This window comes from Chiloscyllium plagiosum, chromosome 13 (assembly GCF_004010195.1).
Source record: "Chiloscyllium plagiosum isolate BGI_BamShark_2017 chromosome 13, ASM401019v2, whole genome shotgun sequence".
In the NCBI taxonomy this organism is placed as follows: domain Eukaryota; kingdom Metazoa; phylum Chordata; class Chondrichthyes; order Orectolobiformes; family Hemiscylliidae; genus Chiloscyllium; species Chiloscyllium plagiosum.
In genome coordinates, this window is record NC_057722.1 from 64,884,103 (window position 1) to 64,909,680 (window position 25,578).

The 25,578-nt window shown below is 43.1% G+C and overlaps 1 protein-coding gene across 1 annotated transcript in view; it reads left to right on the forward strand.

Annotated features, from left to right (window-relative positions):
• Positions 1 to 25,578, forward strand: part of prkci (protein kinase C, iota) — a 142,731-nt gene that overhangs the window by 22,739 nt on the left and 94,414 nt on the right. Inside the window, exon 2 of the mRNA XM_043702652.1 lies at positions 18,902 to 19,023. Coding sequence (XP_043558587.1) covers positions 18,902 to 19,023 — 122 coding nt within the window. The remainder of the gene's footprint in view (positions 1 to 18,901; positions 19,024 to 25,578) is intronic.

Below are 25,578 nucleotides of genomic sequence, written 5' to 3' on the forward strand. Positions count from 1 at the left end.
CATGTAATCTCTGCTTTGCGAATAATATTTCCCTGTTTGCTGTTTGAGTAAGTGCGGTATTCAAGGCTGCCCTAAGGGTTGTGATCCTTTGTAGCTTAGTAATGGAAGGCCTGTCAACATACGCTGTCTCAGCTACCTTCAAGTGAGCCTCGAGCAGGTGCTGTTTGCTCTCCTTTTGTCTTTATGAGGTCGCAGAATATGAGATGATCAAGCCTCTCTCATAAGCCTTAGTGGTCTCCCACATCTTCGATGGGTTACTGGCCCTACCTGAGTTAATTTCCCAGAAGGTTTTGAATTCCTGCAAAAAATACTTTATGAATTTGGATCCCTTCTTATTGAAGGATTACATGCACCAATGTCGGGGGCCTATCCCATCATCCCTAATCTTGACTTCCATACATACTGCAGCATGATCAGAAATAGCTATATTACCTATTTACAAGACAGTATGGAATTCAGAAGGGTCGAGGGGGAAAAAAACATATCAATTCTGGTATGACACTTGTGTGGGTTAGAGAAGAAAGTAACGTCTCTACCCTGGGTTTGAAGTCACCTCCATACATCCACTAGCCCAAGCTTCTTATTCAGATCCACCAATTGTGTAGATCTCAGAGATATACCCGTAGTGCTCTTAGGTATCCTATCTGTCTCTGGGTCCATAATACAGTTAAAATCTCCTCCTATAATTATATGGCGGACTCCAAAAGCCATCAACTTGGAGAATGCCTCCGTTACAAATTTAAAGGGGTGTGCCGGGGGGAGACAAAGATTCAATATTCCATATTCCTCTCCATGTATTAGGGCTTTAATCAATATATACTGTCCAGACTCACCTCTTATCTGGCTTAACATTTGGAAAGGAAGATTCTTCTGAATAAGAATGGCTACTCCCCTACTTTTTGAACTGAAAGATGAGAAAAAAGCCTGATCAAATCTGCCCTGTTGTAACTTTCTATGTTCTTTGTCAAGTAGATGTATCTCCTGTAAGAGAGTTACATCAACACTTTCTTTTTTGAGACTTTCTTTCACCTTTTGATTGGTGAATTACTCCCCTTGACATTCCAGGTGCACCATCTAAGCGAGTGGCTAGCCATGATCGTCCAGGCAAGCCCGAGACCCCCCAGGAGGAAGAACCCCATTCAAAGAACCTTGAATAAAGACAATACGAATTTCACAAATACAACAATTCTTTAAAACATTTAAACCAACACAATTAAAAGCTATTCCTAAGTGAAAAAAAACAATGCAAAACATATTTGAAAGGAGACTTTCCCCCTTGCTCCCAGGGGGTATAACTACCTATCGATAACCCCACCATAACCTCTCCTAGCTAGAGCCCCGCCCTCGTCCCAGGCATTATAGAATGGAGTAGACAAATTCAAATATTTTATAAAACCAGAGTTAAAAGTGAGTAGCCCCCCACCCCTCCCACACCAACATCTGGGTCCATTTAGCAAACACTGTAAAAGAAAAAATAGAAATATATAAAATTACAATATTGCAACCTCAGCAATTATTAGGCAACTAAGTAAAATGAGGAAAAAAGAAAACCCCGCTCTTAAGAAATCCCCCTCGCCCACAAATCAAGTAATCTGCGTGAACTATAAAAAGGAAACCAAAGGAAGAGTAAAGAACATTCCCCCACCCCAACCCCCGGGGAAAATTGGGTGCAAGAAGGATGGAAAAAAAAAACGAAAGGGGGGGATAAATAAAAGTCATTATCCATATGGTTCGAGTCCTGCAGTCTATTTAAGAGAGTCCAAGAATTCTTTTGCTTTTTCCAGTGACCCAAAGTTGTAAATAGATCCTCCATGGCTGAAACGCAGTGTTGATGGATAATGCATGGAGTATTGGATATTTAGGTCCTTTGGACGCTTCTTCGCCTCATTGAATGCCCTCCTCTTGCGGATCACGGCTGGAGAGAAGTCCTGAAATAACATTATTCTGGAGCCCTTGTGCATCATGGCCTGGGTATCCTTCTCCAGGACTCTGGAGGCTTCCAGGAGCATTTGTTTTTCTTTGTAGCATTGGAGTTGGTTTAGAACCAGGCAGGGATGCTGGTCCGACCCAGGCCTGCGTATAGCAACCCGGTGGGCCCACTCCACCCGCACCCGGCCCGGTTCCGACTCCAACTTCAATAATTGTGGGAGCCATCTATCCAAAAAGTCTACAATCTGGCCTTCCTCTTCCCGCTCGGGAAGGCCAAGCAACCGAATATTTTTCCGACGGTCCCGATTATCAAGGTTGTCAATGTGCTCCTCAAGGGTCCAGATTCACTGCTCGAGAGCCCAGACCTGACCTACGGTCGACTCAGCAGCCGTGTCCGAGGCCGCGGCCTGTTGCTCCACCCTTCCGACGTGCTACTCAAGTTTTTCGATTTCTTGGTCATGCTTCTGTAGCATGATTGAGATGGACTCCCACCAGGACCGGGACTCCTCAATAACAGTGTCGATCTTCTCTTGAAGTTTGGTGATCCCGGAGAGCTGGCTTACCTCAGCAGGTAAGTCCCCAGAGGCGGCCGTGGACATCTCTGCTGCTGCGGGAGGGGGTGGGGGAGGGGTCATTTTACAGGGAGGAGCATCCAGATAAAGCAACGTAAGTATTAATTGGATGACCGTTACAATCAGCGAGTGTCAGTAGTAGAGATTAAGCCTTCTGCTGTGATACAATGAATGTTCTTAACCTTGTTAACTGGCTTCACATAATGGATACTTTTCGCCTTGTTAACTGACCTTACTGAATGCTTCCAATATTGTTAAATGGCTCTATACAATGAATGCTTTTCCACCTTGTTAACCCATTATCCTTGCCTCCAGCTCCCCATTGTTAACTGCAAGTTCTTATCTGAGTCATGCTTAGCTGAACCTTTTGTTTTAAAAAACTCAAAACTTAACTCTTTCCCTACCTGCTCATACCATATACACATTCTCAATCCCTCCTTTTATTATTTCATGATAACCAATGGCATAGGGGCCGACGTCGGTGCTGTCGTCATTTGAATCCTCAATAATTGGATAATGGGTCACCAAAGCGTATCCTGTTGGAAATATTCCCTGTATGGAGTCTATCATTCGATGTAAGATGCATTTCAGAACAGCTATTCCCAGGAAGATTCCTATTATAATTACCCCTGTGTAAATAGTCATATTAACTAACCAGTCCTTACACCCTCCGAGCCCCCATTCCCCCACATCCGACCCATCCCTTGCCCTCCTTTATAGACCCTAATTGTTCATCTATCTTGTGGAAATAACAGGTGACATTAGCGGTGACTTTGACCAGACCCATGATACATTAGTCCTGTATCATAAGGCAAATGCCACCCTGATGGGTGAGGAGGAATTCAGTGCATAGCAATTTTGCATGGAGAAAAGCCTGAGTTGGTTCACGTTCTGGGTGATTACCTTGAGCACCCCTCGGGTAGCATTGCCCAACATGGTAAGTCTGCATGCGAGATAGTTACGGTTGTGGACGGCCATGTTAGCTCCGGAGGCCCCAAGGGAGAAAAGCCTGCTGCACTGTAACCAGCTGTCTGTCCGGCAGTAAGGGTGGGAAGGATGTTATAGGCAACACAAAATTACTCGGACATCATATTTCTGGCAGCCGTGTGATGGTCCCCAATGCCACGGACAGGGTACAGTCCTGGGAAATAAGGTGCAAAATGCCACTGAGTGGGGTTAAAGGGGCTCTAGGAGGTTTGTGGCCATATCGTTGAAGAAGAAAAAGTAGCCCAGTTCTTTAAGGGTTCTGAAAGGGTTTCCAAACAGCCCTTATCGTGAGAGTAGTCATGATTATTCCAGGCAAATGTGGCACGAGGCTTCCTTAACTCCTCCTTTGTTTTGAGGAAGGGCAAAGACACAGATATTCACTGTGAGGTGGGTACGATTGACTTTTCCACATTGGAGTTGTTCCCCTCTTTTGAAGGAAACACAGTTGGATCTGTTGCAATGGCAACAATGGCAAATTACACTTTGCATGTCCTAGGTCGGTCTGCACTTGTGATGGAGATAAGAGCAGTAAAGGTAAGAGGTTTTCTCACTGCAGATGCAAACTTCCGAACATCCCCATCCGTGACTGGTGAAGCATCTTTCGTTTCCCAGGTGGTTACTGGGGAGTTTCCCTCTTTTTGCCTTCCTACTACATGTCCCCCTTTAGCTAATCCCTGTCTGTGTGGCCAGAAGGTTGGGGAAGATACATGCAGTCTACCACGGGGGTTCGTACTGAAGAGTTATTCTTTGGGACTGTGGCAAACTGTTATAGCCCAGAGCGCACTGATAGCATAGGCCATGTTCCCACTGAGGGAAACTGGAGAGGAGAGAGTTCACTCGGGTGGGCTGAGGGAAGCAGGCAACGGTGCCATCACCGTAAAGCTGTCGGTAGACCTAGCAGAAATAATTGCCGATCGTGTATTCCTGGATAGTCAGTACAGATTGTTCCATATAGGGGAGGCTCTGCGGGACCGAGTCATGGACATGGAGGGGGAGGGGATGTTTCTTACAGAGAGCGGCTATCTTCCAGGACCTCCCTATAGCACTTCCCATCATACAATAGGTGATGGTCTCTACCTTCCAGGGGGTCCCTTATGCAGATAAAGTCAAACTTGCGGCCCCAATGCTAACATGGGAGTTATCACAGATTTCTTTGGCCCATGAAAAACTTGCGATCTGTTTGGGCAAGCAGACCATTACAATAATTGATTTTAGTTACATTCCATATCCCAAACGGGTTCCCTTGCTTATTGGTACAAGCAAGAACGTCTCCCCTGCACAAATAATGGACCTCTTTACGTCAACCCCCCTGCAAATATTGACCCTCCCTTTGCTCCCCTGATTGGAGAGAAGTAGACATATCCCTGCTATGTCTATCATAATGCTAATCTCACTTGACAACCCCATCCCATCACCTTACCGTAGGCAAGTGCAAAGACATGCAGTATATCGATAGCTGGGCCGGCAATACAGAAGTACAGATAAAAGTTTTTTTTTAAATCATTCCTTCTTCGTCCTTTTCCTCCTCATTCTCTTAGTCTGTCATCCAGCGTTTATAGTTGCTCTGGTGAATCCAGCAATCCTTTCCTTGAACCTTCACTGCGGCAGAGGTTTGGAGCAACAGCTGGAACGGTCCTTTCCAGTGGGGTCCCAGCTTTGGTTTTTCCCAGTCTCTGATTAGGACCCAGTTGCCAGTTTCTATTCCTTCCCAGTCACCGTCGAATTGGGGGGGTGGCTTGGTGGTTCCCTTCACCTGTGAGTGGAGAGGGTTTAGAGACATCGCTAGTTTGAAATAATGCTGCATTTCATCTCCCATTACGTGTAGATCAACCTGGGGTGGTGGGGCCTGGTTGCCGTCCCATAAAGTTCGTCTAGGGTGACGATATATTATTTCAGCTGCTGTGAGACTGGTACCGGTTTGGGAAGTAATGCGCATGTGATACAGGGCGAGGGGCAGGACCTTTAGCGAATTAAATTTGTCCTTCAGAATTCCGTTTGCACGTTCCACTACTCCTGCTGCCTTCGGATGATGTGCACAATGGAACTGCTGGTCACTGTTGAGGATGGTACACAGTTCTTAGTTAATCTTTCCAATAAAATGTGGTCCATTATCAGCTGATGGTCGTTGAGGTAGACCATAGCAGGGAATTGTTCAGGAGAATTTGGGTCACTGTAGATGCTTTGTTATTGGTTGTTGGGAAAGCCTATATCCATTTGCAGAATGTATCTATGATAACAAGGCAACATTTGTAGCATTGAACTTGTGATAATTCTCTGAAGTCCAGTTGGAAAATGTCAAAGGGGCCACTTGGAATTGGAGTTCTTCCTTTGGTACATTGAATTGATTTTCCTGGGTTAACCTTCTGGCATTTAAGACAATGTCTGGTCCTTTGTTCAGTTGCCTTATTTAGGTGTGGGCTACACCATGTTTGTAAGAGTGCACGCATTCCCTCCTTTCCAAAGTGAGTATCTGTGTGTTGATTGTCAATGAGTAAGGGTAAAAGGATCTCTGGAATGCATGTTTGTCCAGCCAGTGTATGCCAGAGACCCGTGACGGGATTGTATACAACAATGTTTCTGCCACATATCCTTTTCTGAAGCAGGGGTGTCCCCTGAAGTTGTAAAATGGTGGACATGTCTGGACATCCTTTGGCATGGGAGAACTGGCATAGCATGCGCACCCATGTCTACTCAGGATTGAGAGGCTGCGGCCTGCTCGGCTGCCAATTCAGCCCTTGTATTCCTGTCGGTAACAGCACTACTGTTGTGAAGGTGAGCAACACATTTGATGATGGCTCACTTTTTGGGGAGAAGATGGCTCGTAAGAGGTTTTCAATGTACACAGTGTTGGAAATGGGAGTGCTTGCGGAAGTGTGGAACCCTTTCTGAGCCCATAGGGTGCCAAAGTCATGGGCTACACCGAAGGCATAACGCAAATCAATATAAGAGATTGGCAGCTTTGTCGGTAGCTAAAATGCAGGCACACGTAAGGGCAAAGAGTTCTGCTTTTGTGCAGAGACAGCATGACTGAATGCAGCCAACGCTATATCAGAGTCAAATATGACAGCGTAACTGGAGAGGTGTTTGCCATCCATAGTAACTGAAGTAGAGCTGTCAATGTAAAACGTAAGATCGGGCATGGCCAGGGATACGTCAGTTAAATTTTGATGAGGGGTCGTCAAGAAGTGATTTAGTTCTGGACATGAAAGGAGGTTCGGAGAGTTTTTCGGGAGGATGAGTAACGAAGGTAGCAGGGTTATTGGTTGTGCAAGAGAGGGTTGTGGAGTGGGGCTATCTCATACTTGCTAAGGCACGCTTGTCAGTTACTGTGTCTGGTGAGTTGTCAGAAGGGCTGTGATCATATGGGAAGAGTACACAGTGACAGTCTGCTGGAGGGTCAGGTTCGCTGCAGCAAATGGTAGACAGAATCTGGGTGCAAGGGGGGAGCCTGAGGGCGACTGGGTTGAGTTGGGCCTAAAACTAAGCTGTGGGTCTCTTGCTGCCGCCATGGATCTGTGCCAGGACAGCAGATCCACAGCCATCAACAATGGACACATAGAGGTAAAAGGGTTAGTCATATAAAGGCCATTCCAGCACTGGTGGGGAAGTAAGGGCAGTCTTTCAGGACTCAAATACATTTAATTGTTCAGAATGAAAGTGAAACATGAGGCCAGTGGGCTCAGGATTTTCATTCGAGATCCATTGCCTACAGAAATTAGTTAATCCAAGAAATTTCTGCATCTGTTTGGGCGTTCCCGGGGCATACTGCGAGACACCTGGAGGTGTAACATTTTCCTCTAGGCGGATAGCGACAGGAGCAACCAAGGTTAACCCAACGTCTGTCTTGGATGTAGCCCAGACCTCAGGCAGTGGGGAGGAGGTGAGGGTCAGTGGAAGGCTGATGGTGATGGAGGATTCCATGGCATGAGCTTAACGAGGAATAGTAGAGAATAGTATCTCCCCCAAGTCATTGTGGACTACTGCAGGGTCAATATTAGCCAGGACATTAAAAACCATGGGCCCCATTTCATGGGTCACGTGGCTGTCCAGCACGAGCAGTGTAATGTGAGGGCTGATGTCCGGTGACTGGTGCCAAAGGAAACTAGGTACTTAAACAGCAAGCACAGACCCAACATTGCCGTTAACAAGGTATAGATCGTAATGGGGAGGTTCCGTCCCAAGTAGGGGGCAAACAGGGCCTTTAGTATTTTAGAATATCCAGAAGGATCATATGCAACAGTAATGTGAGGTTTAAATTTTTCATTGGGTGGGAGTACGTCAGGAGGCAGGGAAAAGTCTGAGATGTCCAAGGACCACCATTGGGGTAGTCTATGTATTCAAAGGGCGCGATAGTCAGCAACACTGGAAATATTAATTCCCCCATCCGTCCAAGTGACTGATAGATTCAAATGGTAGAGAATGTCTTATCAGGAAGGTTGAGTCCCAGAGTTGAAAAATGTGGTGCTGGAAAAACACAGCAGGATAGGCAGCATCTGAGAAGGAGAATCGACGTTTCGGGCAAAAGCTCCAGCATCTGCAGTCCTCACTTTTCTCCCAGAGAGGGAGTGACCGCAAACTGAATAAGGGAATTCTGTTGCCATAATAACCTGTGAGTTTAGAAGGCGGGGACATTCCTGGACCTGGGAGGAAAGGCCCGAGAGGAGCAGTTTTTCATCAGTTAAGGGGAATTAATACTGTGAGCAGACGTCGGCGTCTAACGTAGGGGATATAGGGCCGGTGTCTAACAGGAATGGTAAGCGGGCAGACTCGGCCCAGAGGTAAAGGACAAGTTCCTCCTCAGAAGAGGTGAGGACGGGAAAATTACTGCGTTTTAGAGAGGGGCCTTGTCTGCTGAGTGCCAGTCAGTGGGAGAACAGGTTGTGGGGGGAGGAAGGGGCACTGCGTGAGCCTGTCGTTGCACAGAAGTCCGATGGGCCTGACGATGTGGACAGTTGAGCCTCCAATGGACAAAGGAACCACAGGTAAAACAACTTATCTGGGGGATGCATATCTCAAATCCCATGTGTTCGGGCCAGGGCAAGGAGGGACGTCTGGTGTACCATGTGGCATAGCTGTTGCTGTATGGATCAACCCACCCTGGGATAAGGGCAGCAGATTCATTTGATAGCCTGCGGTGTCAAATCGTGGGGCCATATCGCAGACAGGTCTTTGAACCATTTTGTGCTAAACAGACACAGGCGGGCCAAACTTATTCAACTCTAGAAATGGGTGATCAGTAGTTTAATCTGGGAACGTACTTTTTTCTGACCAATCTCGGGCATGAGTACGGAAGGATTTACATATTTCATTGAGGAGTCACTGCATTAAAAGTGTACTAAACTGAGTGGAAATGTTACCTGCATTAAAAGAGGTATTGCCAGCATAGGGGGCATAAGTGAAACACAGAACAGTACAGCACAGAACAGGCCCTTCAGCCCATGATTTTGTGCCAACCACTGATCCTCATGTATACACCCTCAAATTTCTGTGACCATATGCATATCCAGTAAACTCTTAAATGTCCCCAATGACCTTGCTTCCACAACTGCTGCTGGCAACGCATTCCATGCTCTCACAACTCTGTGTAAAGAACCCGCCTCTGATATCCTTTCTATACCTTCCTCCAACCAGCTTAAAACTATGACCTCTCGTGTTAGTCATTTCTGCCCTGGGAAATAGTCTCTGGCTATTGACTCTATCTGTGCCTCTCATTATCTTGTATACCTCAGTTAGGTCCCCTCTCCTCCTTTTCTCCAATGAGTCAACCTCTCTTCATAAGATAAGCCCTCCAGTCCAGGCAGCATCCTGGTAAACCTCCTCTGAACCCTCTCCAAAGCATCCACATCTTTCCTATACGAGGGCGACCAGAACTGGCCGCAGTATTCCAAGTGCGGTCTAACCAAAGTTTTATAGAGCTGCAACAAGATGTCCCGACTCTTTAACTCAATCCCCCTGTTAATGAAAGCCAAAACACCATATGCTTTCTTAACAACCCTGTTCACTTGGGTGGCCATTTTAAGGGATCTATGTACCTGCACACCAAGATCCCTCTGTTCCTCCACACTGCCAAGAATCCTATCCTTAATCCTGTACTCAGCTTTCAAATTCGACCTTCCAAAATGCATCACCTCGCATTTATCCAGGTTGAACTCCATCTGCCACCTCTCAGCCCATCTCTGCATCCTGTCAATGTCCCACTGCAGCCTACAACAGCCCTCTATACTGTCAACGACACCTCCAACCTTTGTGTCGTCAGCAAACTTGCTGACCCATCCTTCAATCCCCTCATCCAAGTCATTAATAAAAATTACAAAGAGTAGAGGCCCAAGGACAGAGCCCTGTGGAACACCACTCACCACAGACTTCCAGGCAGAATATTTTCCTTCTACTACCACTCGCTGTCTTCTGTTGGCCAGCCAATTCTGTATCCAGACAGCTAAGTTCCTCTGTATCCCATTCCTCCTGACCTTCTGAATGAGCCTACCATGGGGAACCTTATCAAATGCCTTGCTGAAGTCCATATACACTGCATCCACAGCTCGACCCTCATCAACTTTTCTAGTCACATCCTCAAAGAACTCGGTAAGGATTGTGAGGCATGACCTGCCCCTCACAAAGTCGTGTTGACTGCATTTAATCAAGCCATGCTCTTCCAGGTGGTCATAAATCCTATCCCTCAGAATCCTTTCTAACACCTTGCAGATGACAGACGTGAGACTTACTGGTCTGTAATTGCCGGGAATTTCCCTATTTCCTTTCTTGAAGAGAGGAATTACATTTGCCTCTCTGCAGTCCTCAGGTATGACTCCAGTGGAGAGTGAGGATGGAAAGATCTTCGCAAGTGGCAAAGCAATTGCATTTCTCGTTTCCTAAAGCAGAACCAGTCGTAAAAGTCTGGACTGTCTTCATTTTTCTTAGGTTTACAATTTAGAATTTTAGTAAAATAAATGGGTTTTTGAACAGTCCAGCACAGGGCATTTCAGATTGCATCTGTCTGATCGTTTTCTCTCTGGATGGCAGCAGCAAAGGCCTCCCTGGTCGCATGGTTGCCTGAAGACTCTTGCCATTTTTCATGCTTGCTGGAGGCGAGTGTCAGCAACAGAGACTTGATTGTTTCGGATAGTACTCATGAGATGTTCAATAAAATTTTTGGGTTGGGACCATTTGTCTGGGGCACCATTCATAATCATCCACATTTCCTGTGGTTTCCATGGGGTATAGACGGGGATTGTGGGGCTTTCAGCAACAGCAATGGCACCTGGATTGGTACTTGGCGCAGTGGAAACTGTTGGTGCGGTGGTTCAGGTTCTGAGTGGTGGGACCTGCTATAGAGGCGATTAGTCATAGCATTAGTACCCAATGGGAAATCAGTATCAGAGTCAGGTTTGGACGCACCATTCAGGGAATCAAAATCTGGGCACCCAGTCAAATACATGTTTTGTCGAGGTTTCCTGGAACTGCTCTGGCTTCCGCGGAGGTTGTTAGGAATAGGCTTCAATTTTGATTTACTGTGATTAGAACAACTGCGAGTCCGGCAACAGACAGGATCAGTGTATATGACTGGGATAATAGCATTACTGGGTTCAGCTTCTAAGGCCAGGTCGGAGGTATTTGGGGAAAAATTAGGGGGGCCTGTGGTGGAGCCTTAGGGAGTTGGGACTGATTGTAGGGTGGAGGTGATTCTGGTTGGGGATAGAGGTTTCCCATCAGTGCTGTAGTGGGGGTTACGGGACAAACAGTTTTCATTGGAATCTTCCCCACTATCAAATAAAGCCTAGAGTCCAGACATGTCCAGCGGCACCTGAGAGACATTTTCCTCACTTTCGTCTTTAGTAGTTTTAGATTTGAGATTGTACATTTCACATAATGCCTTCAAAACCTCCCCATGGCGGGTTTTCCCTTTATCATCAATGGTAGAGATATTTTTACATTTAGCGGTGTGTTCCCAGGAAATTTGACAGTATACTTCATTTATTCGGGCGGCCACTGTTTTCCCATTTGTAATTAAATCTTTCCATTTTTGCAAAATATTAGTCTTCCACACCTCTGCCTCTGCTTTTGAACATTTATCTAGATCCCAAGTTCCCCACAATGGCTGTTGTTCTTTTCATAGAACATAGAACAATACAGCGCAGAACAGGCCCTTCGGCCCTCGATGTTGCGCCGATCTGTGAACTATTCTCAGCTCGTCCCCTTACACTATCCCAAAATCATCCATGTGCTTATCTAAGGATTGTTTAAATCTCCCTAATGTGGCTGAGTTAACTACATTGGTAGGTAGGGCATTCCACGCCCTTACCACTCTCTGCGTAAAGAACCTGCCTATGATATCTGTCTTAAATCTATCACCCCTCAGTTTGTAGTTAAGCCCTCTCTACACGCTGACGTCATCATCCTAGGAAAAAGACTTTCACTGTCTACCCTATCTAATCCTCTGATCATCTTATATGTCTCTATCAAATCCCCTCTTAGCCACCTTCTTTCCAATGAGAACAGGTTCAAGTCTCTCAGCCTTTCCTCATAAGACCTTCTCTCCAGACCAGGCAACATCCTGGTAAGTCTCCTCTGCACCTTTTCCAATGCTTCCAAATCCTTCCCGAAATATGGGGACCACAATATTCCAAGTGTGGCCGCACCAGCGTTTTGTATAGTTGCAGCATGATATTGCGGCTCCAGAACTCAATCCCTCTATGAATGAAACCTAACACACTGTATGCCTTCTTAACAGCACTATGCATCTGGGTGGCAACTTTCAGGGATCTATGTACATGGACTCCAAGATCCCTCTGCAAATCCACACTATCAAGAATCCTTCCATCGACCCAGTACTCTGCCTCCCTGTTATTCTTCACAAAGTGCATCACCTCACATTTAGCTGCATTGAACTCCATTGCCACCTCTCAGCCCAATTCTGCAGTTTATTTAAGTCCCCCTGCAACCTGTATCATTTCTTCACACTGTCCACTACTGTACCGACTTTAGTGTCTTTTGTAATCCATTCGCCTATGTCTACGTCTAAGTCATTTATAAAAATGACAAACAGCAGTGGTCCCAAAACAGATCCTTGTGGCACACTACTAGTAACTGGACTCCAGACTGAATATTTTCCATCAACCACCACTCGCTGCCTTCTTTCAGAAAGCCAGTTTCTAATCCAAACTGCTAAATCACCTGAAGAAGGGCTTATGCCCGAAACGTCGATTCTCCTGTTCCTTTGATGCTGCCTAACCTGCTGCGCTTTTCCAGCAACACATTTTTAAGCTCTGATCTCCAGCATCTGCAGTCCTCACTTTCTCCTCCCTGCTAAATCACCCTCAATCCCATGCCTCTGCATTTTCTCCAACAGCCCACCATGTGGAACCTTATCAAATGCTTTACTGAAGTCTATATATACCACATCAACTGCCCTACCCTCATCTACATGCTTGGTCACCTTCTCAAAAAACTCAATGAGGTTTGTGAGACACGACCTGCCCTTGACAAAACCATGTTGACGATCTGAAATCAAATTGTTGCTTGCTAGATGATTATAAATGTTATCTCTTATAATCCTTTTCGAAACTTTTTCTACAACAGAAGTAAGGCTCACTGGTCTATAATTACCTGGGTTATTTCTACTGCCCTTCTTGAACAAGGGCACAACATTTGCAATCCTCTGGTACTAAACCTGTAGACAATGATGACTCAAATATCAAATCCAAAGACTCTGCTATCTCCTCCCTAGCTTCCCAGAGAATCCTCTGATAAATCCCATCCAGCCCAGGGGACTTGTCTACTTTCACCCCTTCTAGAATTGATAACACCTCTTCGTAACTAACCTCATTCTTCTCCTCAACAATATTCTCCTTTTCCTGAGTTAACACCAATGAGAAATGTTGGTTTAGCACATCTCCGATCTCCACAGGGTCCACACTCAACTTCCCACTTCTGTCTTTGATTGACCTTATTCCTACCCTAATCATCCTTTTATTCCTAAGCATCCTTTTATTTCCCAACAATTTGTTCAGTTGAGCGCTCAATCTACAATAATTTAACTCCGCTTGAACCCCGCTTAAGCGCAGAGAGCTCAAATCTCAATCCAACCCACCCAGGGGACTTGAACCTCAATCAGACACACCCAGGGACTTGAACCCCAATACTGCGCAATTGAATCGAACCTCTGTCAACGCACTTGCGAAACTGTATATCTTGGCTGAACTGATTACCATTCGAGGAATCCGTAGAATAGAGAGTGATTGAGTGAGGGGACCGTCTCCAGTGCATAGGACTACAAAGGGACCAAGGTTTAAAATCTTACCTTGTGGGCCTATCCATCTTGAGACATCAATGTTCCGGCTGAGCGCTGACACCGTCTGATCGTAACTATCTGTTTGTATCCTGCCGACTATGCCAATATTGTTGTCCCATTTCCCCCTTTAGTTGAAGCAAAACGCTCAGCGACACTAGTTTTACCTTCCTGTATTGTCTGCCCTGGAGAGAAAAAGAGAGCGAGCGAGTGAGAGAGAGAAAACGATCGCCCATGCGCAGGGACATGGGTTCCTGGTCTACTGTTGAACAGCAGTTTCTTAATGAGTTATATAGTCATTTTACAGGGAGGAACATCCAGATAAAGCAACATAAATATTAATTGGGTGACCGTAGCAAGTGTCAGTAGTAGAGATTAAACCTTCTGCTGTTATATCATGAATGTTCTTAACTTTGTTAACTGGCTTCACATAATGGATACTTTTTGCCTTGTTGTCTGACCTTACTGAATACTTCAAATATTGTTAAATGGCTTTACATAATGAATGCTTTTCCACCTTGTTAACCCATTACCCTTGCCTCCAGCACCCCATTGTTAACTGCAAGTTCTTATCTGATTTGAGTCAAGCTCAGCTGAACCTCTTGTTCCACAAAACTCAAAAACTTAACTCTTTCCTTACCTGCTCATACTCTATACACATTCTCATGATGATTGGCAGACTAAGTTTAATCTAGATAAATATGAGGTGCTGCATTTTGGTATGGTAAATCAGGACACAACTGAAATATTTAATGGTAAAGTCCTGGAGAATGTTGATGAACAAAAGGACCTTAAAGTGCAGGTTCATAGTTCCTTGAAAGTGGAGTCTCATTACAAAGAGTAGTGAAGAAGGTGTTTGGTACACCTGCCTTTATTGGTCAGTGTATTGAGTACAGGTGTTAAGAATTCATGTTGTAACTGTACAGGGCATTGGTTAGGCCACTTTTGGAATACTGCATTCAGTTCTAGTCTCCTTTTTACAAAAGGAAGTTGTGAAACTTGAAAGAGTTCAGACGAGATTTATAAGGATGTTGCCAGGGTTGGAGGGTTTCAGCTTTAGGGAGAGGCTGAATAGGCTGGGGATATATTCTCTGGCGCATTGAAGGCTGAGGGGTGACCCTGTAGAGGTTTATAAAATCATGAGGGGCATAGATAAGGTGAATAGTCAAGCTTTTCTCCCCAGGGTGAGGGAGTCCAAAACTACATAGCATAAGTTTGAGGTGAGAGAGGAAAGATTTACAAGTTACCTAACGATCAACTTTTTCAAGCAGTGTGTGATGTGGTAGGAAATACAGAAATACAGGAGATTTATGAAGGCTGTGAAATGTTGAGCATTAAAGGATGTTGAGTGTCCTTGTTCATGAGTTATGAAGACTATAAGTTTGTATGTAGGTCCAGCAACAATTAAGAAAATGTGTACTTAGTAGCAAGGGGCTTGGACAGAGTGGACAGGGAAGACCTGTTCCTCTGGCAGTGTGATAAATTACCAAACCACAGATTTGATGATCAGTAGGAAGATGATGTCTGAAAATTGCTGCACAGTTTGGTGGCTGAGGTGGAAATCCTCTCCCATCTAAAAGGAATCTGAATCTGTACCAGAAGTGCTGTGACTGGCAAGGCAATGGACCATGTGCTGGATAGTAGAATTAGAATGGGATGCTATTTACTCAGCTGGTGCAAGCATAATGGGCTGAATGGCCTCTTTGGAGTGTAACTTTTTTATCCTTCCATAATATGTTGTCCTATAATCACAAGATTTTGCTATAGGAGTAAACTGATCTTCCTGCATTTTTATGTAGAGCTTTGATAAGACCACACTTGGAGTATTTTGTGCTGTTTTGTTCTCCTTGTCAAAAACAAAGGTTGCCATAGCGGCAGTAAAGTGAAGGTTCATTAAACAAATTCCTGAAATGGAGTGATTTTCCAGTGATTAAAGATTAAATGGATTAGTCTACAACATGGGGATATACCTATCAATGTGGAAAATTGCCCAGGTATGTCCTATATACAAAGTAGGATATATCCTATCACAGCCAATTACTGCCTCACCTGGTAAGTGGACAGTGTTATCAACAATGTTATCAAGCAGCACTTGCTTATCAGTTCACAGACACTTTGGGTTCCAGCAAGGCCACTCGGCCACTGATCTCATTATAGTTTTGGTCCAACTGTGGACAAAGGAGCTGAATTGCAGAGGTGAAGTGAGAATGACTGCTCTTGAAATCATGGCTGAATCTTATCAAATATGGTAAAAATACTGCCAGTGGGAATGAGATGGTTGGAATTGTTAGAGGTTTGACATCACTATGGGAGTTTTTCAGGGTTGTATCCTCGGCCCAGAAATCATCTGCTTTCCTTCCATCGTAAGGTCAGATGATATTTGCTGATGACTGCAGTGTTCAGCACCATTTATGATGATTCAGATACTGAAGCATCCTTAAGCAAATGCAGTAAGACCTAAAAAATATTGAAATTCTGGATGTACGTTTGCTCACTGAGCTGGAAGGTTCATTTTTCAGACGTTTCATCACCATTATAGGCAACATCATCAGTGAACCTCTGGTGAAGCACTGTTGGTATGGCCCTTTTTTTATTTGTATCTAGGTTTCCTTGGGTTAGTGATATCATTTCCTCTCCGTTTTCTCAAGGGGTGGTAAATGGGATCCAAATCAGAGTTTGCTGATAGAGTTCCACTTGGATCCCATTGACTTGGATCCCATTTACCACCCCCTGATAAAAAGAACAGGAAATGACATTACCAACCCAAGGAAACCAAAACACACAAATGTGGGCCATACCACCAGTGCTTCATCTGGAGGTTCACTGATGATGTTGCCTAGTGTGGTGATGAAACGTCTGAAAAGGAACCTTCCAGCTCAACAAGCAAACTTACACCCAGAACCTCAGCCTGAGCTAAAAACTCTTCTCAAACCTCAATAATATTGAGATATGCACTGCCAAGTTGCAAATAACTTCAGTGCCTCAGAATTATGGGCAATATCCATCTTCAACAAGAGAGAATCTAATTATCGGTCCTTCGCAAGCATTACTGTCATTAGATTCCTTACTGTCCCCATTTTGAATGTCACCATTGTCCAGACACTGAACTGACCAACCATTCAAACACCATGACTATAAGAATATGCCAACAGATTAGGAATGCTGCAGTGAATAACTCACTTTACTCCACAAAATCTGTCTGCCATTTACAAGGCACACGTTAGGAGTATGGAATATTGCCCATTTGCCGGAATGAGTGCAGCTCCACCAACAATCGGAAAGCTTGATACCATCCAAGTGATTGGAAACACATCCACAAGCATTGACTTCCTTTTGTGATGCACACAGCAGCTGTACATACTATCTATAAGATACATTGCAGAAAATCACCTCGGCTGTTTCAGCAGCATCTTCCAAATTCACAAACACCTGTATCTAGAAAGACAATGGCAGCAGATACAGTTGCGTTCTAGAAGAACTGATGGTTGCATGTTATGCAACCCTGCTTTGTAGAAAAATCACACTTGAGAAACAGTGCTTAGTGTTTGCGCTGTAATCTTTTTAAAAGTTTGTGCTGTAGAAAAAGCATCCTAATTCGTCTATCACGTTACAGCAAATTCGTGTTGATGAAACGCGCATCGTAACAGAGCAACCTGTATGTGGAAACAATGCCACCTGAAAATTCCCCTCCAAGCCACTCAACATCATGACTTGGAAATTTATTGCCATTCCTTCAGTCTCACTGGATCAAATTCCTGGAACTCACTTCCTGACAGCATCATGGGTTTACCTACACTGAGTGGACTTCAGTGGTTCAAGAAGGTAGCTGACTGCCATTTTGTCAAAGGTGAGGGCAAATGGAGATGGGAAATAATAACGGGCTGAGCCAGTGAATGAATTTTTTAAAATTCTCTGGAGTTTAGAAGAATGAGAGGCAATCCTATGCCTACAGAAATTACTCAATTAAAATATTCAATCTCCATTAAAAAAGATGAGTTCTGGAATGTGTCAGCAGAAGCATACCTTTTGACAATCCACTATTGATTTAATAGTTTTATTGATTTTGGGGCCCTTGTACTAATCCATAATGATATAAGTGGTGATGGTGATCATACTGAAATTAATCCATCAAGCGTATGACCCATAATTTGCTGTAGCAGGGCAACAAATACTTCTGTTACTTATAAGTTGTTGGACATGTGAGTAGGTTAACATTGACATGATAAAAATCTGACATCAAGGCCCTGAGTGAATGGAGCAGTCTGTTAGTTATTTTGTTATGGAATATAAAAGGAAACTAGAAAATTTGGAAATACCCAACTGGTCTGGCATTGTGGAAAGTGAGCAAAGGTCATAGACATTTGAAGTATTATCTATCTTTGTCTCCTCAGATGGTGTGATATGTGCAGTGTGTTTTCAACATTTTCTGTTTTCATTGCCAACTTTTGAGCATCTAGTTTTTTTGGGGTCAGATTAAGGATTGTACAATGAACAATGTATGATGAAGAGAAAACATAAATTAAAGCAGGTTAATTGTCAAGTCAGGAACAGAAAGAAATTCAAAATGAAGAGAAGGATTGGACTAAATGAGGGAAAAAAATGAAAAGTTTCTGAAATAAAACATCTTTAATATTTTGAATACATTTAACAGCAAATAACTTTTGAAAAATTTAGATTATACACAATGAAAGCTCAACACCGATTTAATATTCCACACTTGTCATTGGGGTCATATCAGATGGTTGGTTTTTTTTGTCGTGGGAGACTTTTAGATTTAAATTTCCAATCCTTGGGTTATTTTGAGATGTGCTGCATTTTGACATTTATTATTGTGTTTTCTAAACTGTTCAGCAGGCGTAAGTTTTTTTTTCCCCTGTAAGGTGTCATCCTTCTACTGATACCTTTCCCCAGTTTCTTGTGGAGTTCTCACATTCGCTAAAAACTTGAGTTCCTTGGCAAAAGGCTGTTGTATTTTTTTCTTCTGTGACATGCATGGAATGGAAAGAAATAACCTGCCTTAAACACTGCCCTATTCTGGACTTTGCAGTAACTTAAAATTTGTGGAGAGCAATACTTGTTTGTAATATTGATTATTTCTTACTAGTCTTTTAATTATGTTTTCACTTAGGGACATCATGATAACGCACTTTGATCCCTCCATCACATATGAAAATCTTTGCACTGAAGTCCGTGATATGTGCAGCTTTGACAATGAGCAACTCTTCACGATGAAGTGGATTGATGAAGAAGGTACAGTGGATTTTATGACAAAGTCACGATTAATTTGCTTTGCACTTCTATCAAAGAGTTCTTTTAGAGTTCGAGGAGTAGAAGAAAATGTGGGAATATGTTGAAAGACCTTGGCCTGTTTCTTTTTCATATGATCAAAGTCACTGATGGTCTACAGCATAATAAAAGGCCCTTCGAGTCTAAACCAGTCAAAAGCAAGGATCTTACTATTCTCATCCCATGTTTCAGCACTTGACCAAAGCTGGCATTGCAAGTGCACATCTATATATTTCTTAAATGGAATGACGGTTTCTGCATCTATCACCCTTTGTAGGCGGTGAAATCCAGCTTCTCACCCTCATCTCAGTGTGAGAAATTGTTTACCTCTTTTCCCTTTAAAGCTCTCGCTCCTTTGCTTCAATCTACATATTCGGGCTGTTCATTCTGTCTGTGCTCCTCTATTTTATACATCTCAGTCTTGCTTACTCCTCCATTGTCTCTGCTCCAAAGAAAACAACCTCTGCCCTTCCAATCTCGTTTCATAATTAAAACTCTCCAGCCCAGGCAACATCCTTGTAAATCTCCTGAATAGTGCACTTGTATCCTTATTATATAATGTGGATTCAGGAACTGCACACAACTGATCCTTTGCCTAGTTCCAGCATCACTTCCAGCTCTTAAACTTTACTAGCTGGTGCATAGAGGCACGTATCCTATATGCCTCCTGAACCGACTTAACTACTTGTCTCTCTGCTTTAACGGATCAGTGAATGGTACACATTGAGGTCCCACTGACCTCTGTGCTTCCAAGGGTCCTATTGTTCTTCGTGTTCCCTTGCCTGTTTGTCCTGTCCATGTGCATCATATCACACTTATCCAGATTTAGTTCTGCTCATTGCTGATAAGCCTATCTGACCAGCCTGCCTATATTGTCCTGTAATCTAAGGCTATCTTCACCATTTATCACCCCATCAGTTATTGTATCATCTGCGAACATACTGATCAACCCACCAGCAAGCATGTCTAAATAGTTTGCGTGCCAACACCGATCCTTGCGTAGTCCCGCTGGACTACATTTCAAGTTGCAAAAGACACCTTGATCATCACCCTCTGCATCCTGCCATTTAAGCATTCCTGCATCCAACTTACAAAATTTCCTTGGATCCTGTGGGCTTTTAGCTTTGCTGTAGTTTCTGCTAGGGTCCTTCATTAAAAAGCCTTACTAATATCCGCATAGAATACATTAAAAAGGTATTGCCTTCATCTGCACACTTGGTTGCATCTCCAAAACATTCAATCAAGTTGATCAGACACAACTTCCTCTCAATCAAAAATGACAGCTGCTGTTTTTGATTAATTCCTGCCTCTCTTCCGTTTCTCAGAATTGCTTCCAATAGTTTCCCCACCACTGAGGTTAGACTGACTGACTGGCCTGTAGTTTCCTGGTTTATCTCTCGATCCCTTCTTGAATATCAGTTCAACATTGGCTCCCCTCTTCTCCTCCGGCATTTCTCTTGTGGTCTGGGAGGAATTGAAACTCTACTAATTCTTCCCTTGCCTCACACAGCAGCCTGGGATACATTTCATCTGGTCCTGAAGATGTACGTATCTTGTAAGCCTACTTGACCACTCAGGACCACCTTTGTGTCTATGCTAACTTGGTTAAGTATACCACAGGCCGCCTTGATTTCTATACCCACATTGTTGTGCTCTCACTCGTGAACACCAGTTCAAAGTATTCATTTAGAATTCTACCTACATCTCTGGCTCCATGCACAAATTACAACTCTGGCTTTTAATATAGCCCACTCTTCCCTGGTTATCCTTTTATTTTTAATATGTTTATTATATTTTTGATAAATTTTCATTTTTACCACAAAACCACATGCTTAATTATCAAAGTTGTGTATTATATTTTTTGACCAAGATATCTTTCTGTAGGTATGGGTTATAGCATGAATTTAATTGTTTTACCTGTTTCCTTGAATTCTCAGTTGTTTGATTTTTCAATTTTAGACAGAATAAAACAATTAACCAAGAATCTTTAATAAAGTCAAAATGATTGAATGGTTTGTTTTATAACAGTTAAATAAAGATGCAGAATCTTTTGACATGATTGACGCACCAGGCAGTGCAATGGCTCAGTAGTTAAAACTGCTGCTTGACAGTATAAATCTAACCGTGGGCAACTGTGTGGAGTTTGCACATTCTCCCCAAGTCTGCATGCGTTTCCTCCAGATGTTCTGGTTTCTTCCCACCACCCAAAGATGTGTAGGTAAGGTAGATTGGCCATGCTAAATTACCCATGTGTCCTGGGATGTGTAAGCGAGGTGGGTTAACCATGGTAAATGCGGGTTTACAGGGATAGGGTAAGCAGTGGGTCTGGATGCAATGCTCTTCAGATGGCCTGTTCTGGGTCAAATGGCCTGCTTCTACACTGTAGGGATTCTATGAAGTTTTTAGTTTTTAAAATTTGTTCATAGCTTGTGGAATTTACTGGTTAGGCTAATGTTTGTTTCTCAAGCTTAACGACTTTGAAGTAGCTGGTGCAGCTGCTGTTTTTGAATTACTGCAAAACTTGGAGTGAAGGGACACCCACAGTACTGTTGTGCAATGTAAATGTTATCCTTCTAAATATTTCTCTCGTAACAACTGAATAATCCAAAATCTCTGTGTGTGCCAAGTAAAAGGAAAGAAATAGATGTTAGCAGAAATTCACTTTTAGTCAATATGTCTCACCTTTTGAAGGCAAAAAGGATAAAGTTTGAGATATTCGTATGGCTATTGGTCTGATGATTTGGCACACAAAATTGATTTCCGTGAACGCATGCAGTTGTCACTGCGTATCTTTGCAGATATACTTGTTCAGGCAATATCGAGGACCCCTTTCAGGGATAATTAATGCGAGAGCAGCTGGACCACTGCCCAGGTACTACATTAAGCCAAAAGCAAGAATTTTCCAAAAATCAGGAGAGCTGTACAGGGATCTGCTTTCTTTCACTATTGTCACCAACTACTCTAAATAAAATCCAAAGCAAACACTGCAACCTAATAGTCATGAACCCAAATAGGAATCTCCTCTGAACAAGTAGGTTATCCGAAAGCACATTACAACAAATGCCTTGTTAAAGAATGCCAACCATTTATTTTAAAGCCCAGCATATACCTGGGCATTTTTCTACATTGTTGAGAAGATGTCAGTATTGGAGCTGTATTGGAACAACTTTATTAGATGCGTGACTAGATTTGGAGAACAAGATTTTTGTTGTGCTGGTGGAATATTATTAGGGTCCCCAACTTGTGCAGTATCCAGTGTCCTCAGCCATTACTTGATATCATGTGAAGTGAATTGAATTGGTTGAGGACTGGCATCTGTGCTGTTGGGGATCTGAGAAGGAGACCCTGATAGTTGGCACTTCTGGCTGCCAAAGAATGTAAATACTTCAGCGTTGTCTGAAAATGATTGGTGGCAAAGCACTGTGTGTGCAGAAGACATCTTATTGCTGTTTCTCTGGACTAAATGGCTGGTGAATACCAATCGAGTTAGAGGGAAGTAAAACACTTTAAGGAGAGTGGCCTCTGTTTCTCTGGTGCAAGGACAAGTTGGTTTTTTGTTTTAATGAAGTGGCAGGGCAAAAGGGCAGAAGCAAAAGCGAAATAACTGTTAGAAAGAAAAGATACATGGGAGTTTTTTCAGAATGTTACAGAATGGTAAACTTTATGAACGCTATGAGAGATTATAATGTGATAAAAGGGATTCTTTTGTCTTCATGCAAGTACTGACGTTGTTAACAATTAGAGAAACAGAAGAGCTTTGAAGAAGAAACCTCGAATGTTACTGATCAGAACATTGTTGAAACCTTGTAGTTTAAAGTCAGGATTTTGGATATCTTGTTTGCAATGAGATCTTTTTTCAAGTTAACAATTCTCTTAAAATCTGGAACAGCCTTTTGATTGCTTAAAGTGAATTTGATTTCTTGCTATAGTTAGTGTGTACTTTTGTTTATATTGTATGGTTCACAACCTTGACAGCCAGTGTTCTGTAATGTTAAAATAGTTTTGATGTATCGTCACTATTGTCATGTAAGAAAATGCAGCAGTCAATTTTGATATTGTTAGCTGTCAGAAACAACAAAGGATCGTGAGACTTGGGAGCAGAAATAGACTAATCAATGCTTTGATTCTGATCTGGTTGTGCTCTCGGCTCCACTTTCCTGTCTGAAAATCACCAGAATAAGTTGTGATTCCTGAACTGCTTTTAATAACTTTTTTGTCCTTTCTCAAATTAGCCAACCAAACTATACATAGGGCTCAGATGTGGCATACGCAACTACAGTAAAACTTACTGATTTTTATTTATTTGATTCCACTTGTAATAAACCCCTACATTCCATTTATCTTCCTGATCATCGCTGTATGTGCATGCTAACTTCATGTGATGCAAGATTTGTAGATCCCACTGTAGCACCAAGTTCTGCAATCTCTCCATTTTAATTATTATACTTCTTTTCTATTCTCTTTGGTAAAATGAACAAGTTCACATTTACCCACATTTAATATAATTTTCCAAGTTTTCTCATTGACACGTTCACAAGTAGACACCTTATCGCCTCTTCACAACTTTCTTACTTACTTTGATTAAAAATCACACAACACCAGCCTATAGTCCAACAGATTTATTTGGACGCACTAGCTTTCGAAGTACTGCTGCTTCATCAGCTGGTTATGGAGCAGGACCATAAGACACGGAATTTATAGCAAAAGGTTACAATGTCATGTGGCTGAAATATATTAAACAAATTTAGATTAAGTCTTTCATCATTTGGAATGGTTTTGCTTGTTTCGGTTTGTTAATATGTAAATCCCAGAATTCCTTTTAAGTCTCATTCTTAAGATAACATCAGGTTTTCTAATAAAATGTATTATCTCAGCTCAGACAATCCATTTAAAGGTGTGAGGTTAAAGTCTGTCTGTGTCCCCATCTTGAGTCAGACTGGCTCTATTTTTAAGTGGGATTTACAGAATCTTAATCTTACAAAATATCACGAAAATACATTTTCAGGACACAAGTTTCAAGTCAGGATGGTGAACAGCTTGGAGGGGAACTTGAAGGTGGCGGTATTCCCACATTGCTGCTGCCCTTGTCCTTCTAGATAGAAGTGGTCATGGGTTTAGAAGATGCTGTCTGAGGATCTTTGGTGAATTTCTTGTAGATAGTACACACTGCTGCTACTGAGCATTGGTGTGGGAGGGAGTGGATGTAGTGCCAATTAAGCAAGCTCCTTTGTCCTGGATGGTGTAAAATTTCTTGACTGTTATTGGAGCTGCGTTCATCCACGCAAGTTAGGTGTATTCTATCAAACTCCTGACTTGTGCCTTGTAGGTGGTAGACAGGCTTTGTGGAGTCAGGGGATGAGTTACTCCACAAAGTATTTGTGGAACTCCACAAAATATTTGTGGTAAGTCCAGTTGAGTTTTTGGTCAGTGATAACCCCAGGATGTTGTTAGTGGGGGATTCAGTGACGATAACACCATTGAGTGTCAAGGGGCAGAGATTAGATTAACATGTATTGGTGATGATCATTGCCTGGCATTTGTACCATAGAGTAGAGTAATAGAGATGTACAGCACAGAAACAGACCCTTTAGTCCAACTCATCCATGCCGACCAGATATCCTAAATTAATCTAGTCCCATTTGCCAGCGCTTGGCCCATGTCCTTCTAAACTCTTGTACTCATGTTCTCTTCCAGATGCCTCCACCGCTTCCTCTGGCAGCTCATTCCATACATGCACCACCCTTTGTGTGAAAATGTTGCCTGTTAGATTCCTTTTAAATCTTTCCCCTCACACACAAAACCTATACCCTCTAGTTTTGGCCTCCCCCACTCCAAGGAAAAGACCCTGTCTATTTACCCTATCCATGCCCCTCATGACCTCTTAAACCTCTATAAGGTCACCCCTCAGCCTCTTTCCAGGGGAAAACAGCCCCAGCCTATTCAGCCTCTCCCTGTAGCTCAAATCTTGCAGCCCTGGCAACATTCTTGTGAATCTTTTCTGAACCCTTTCAAGTTTCACAACATCCTTCTGTGGTATGAATGTTACTTGCCACTTGTCAGCCCAAGCTGTCCAGATCTTGTTGCATTTGAACATAGACTGCTTCAGCATCTGAATGGTGCTGAACATTGTGCAATTCTCAGTGAACATCCCCAATTCTTGTATGATGTAGGGAAGGTCATTGATAAAGTAGCTGAAAATGGTTGGGCCTAGAACACTACTCTGAGGAATGTCTACTGACATGTCCTGCAGCTCAGATGACTGACCTCCAATAACCATGACCAATATCCGAAATGTCAGATATGACTACAACCACTGGATAGTTTTCCCCTGGTACTCATTAATTCCAGTTTTGCTAAGGCACCTTGATACCATAAACAAATGTGGCCTTGATGTCAAGCGCTGTCACTCTCACCTCACTTTTGGAATTCAACTCTTTTGTCCATGTTTGCACCAAGACAGTAGTGAGATCAGGAGCTGAGTGGCCCTGGCAAAACCCAAACTGGGTGTCACTGAGCAGG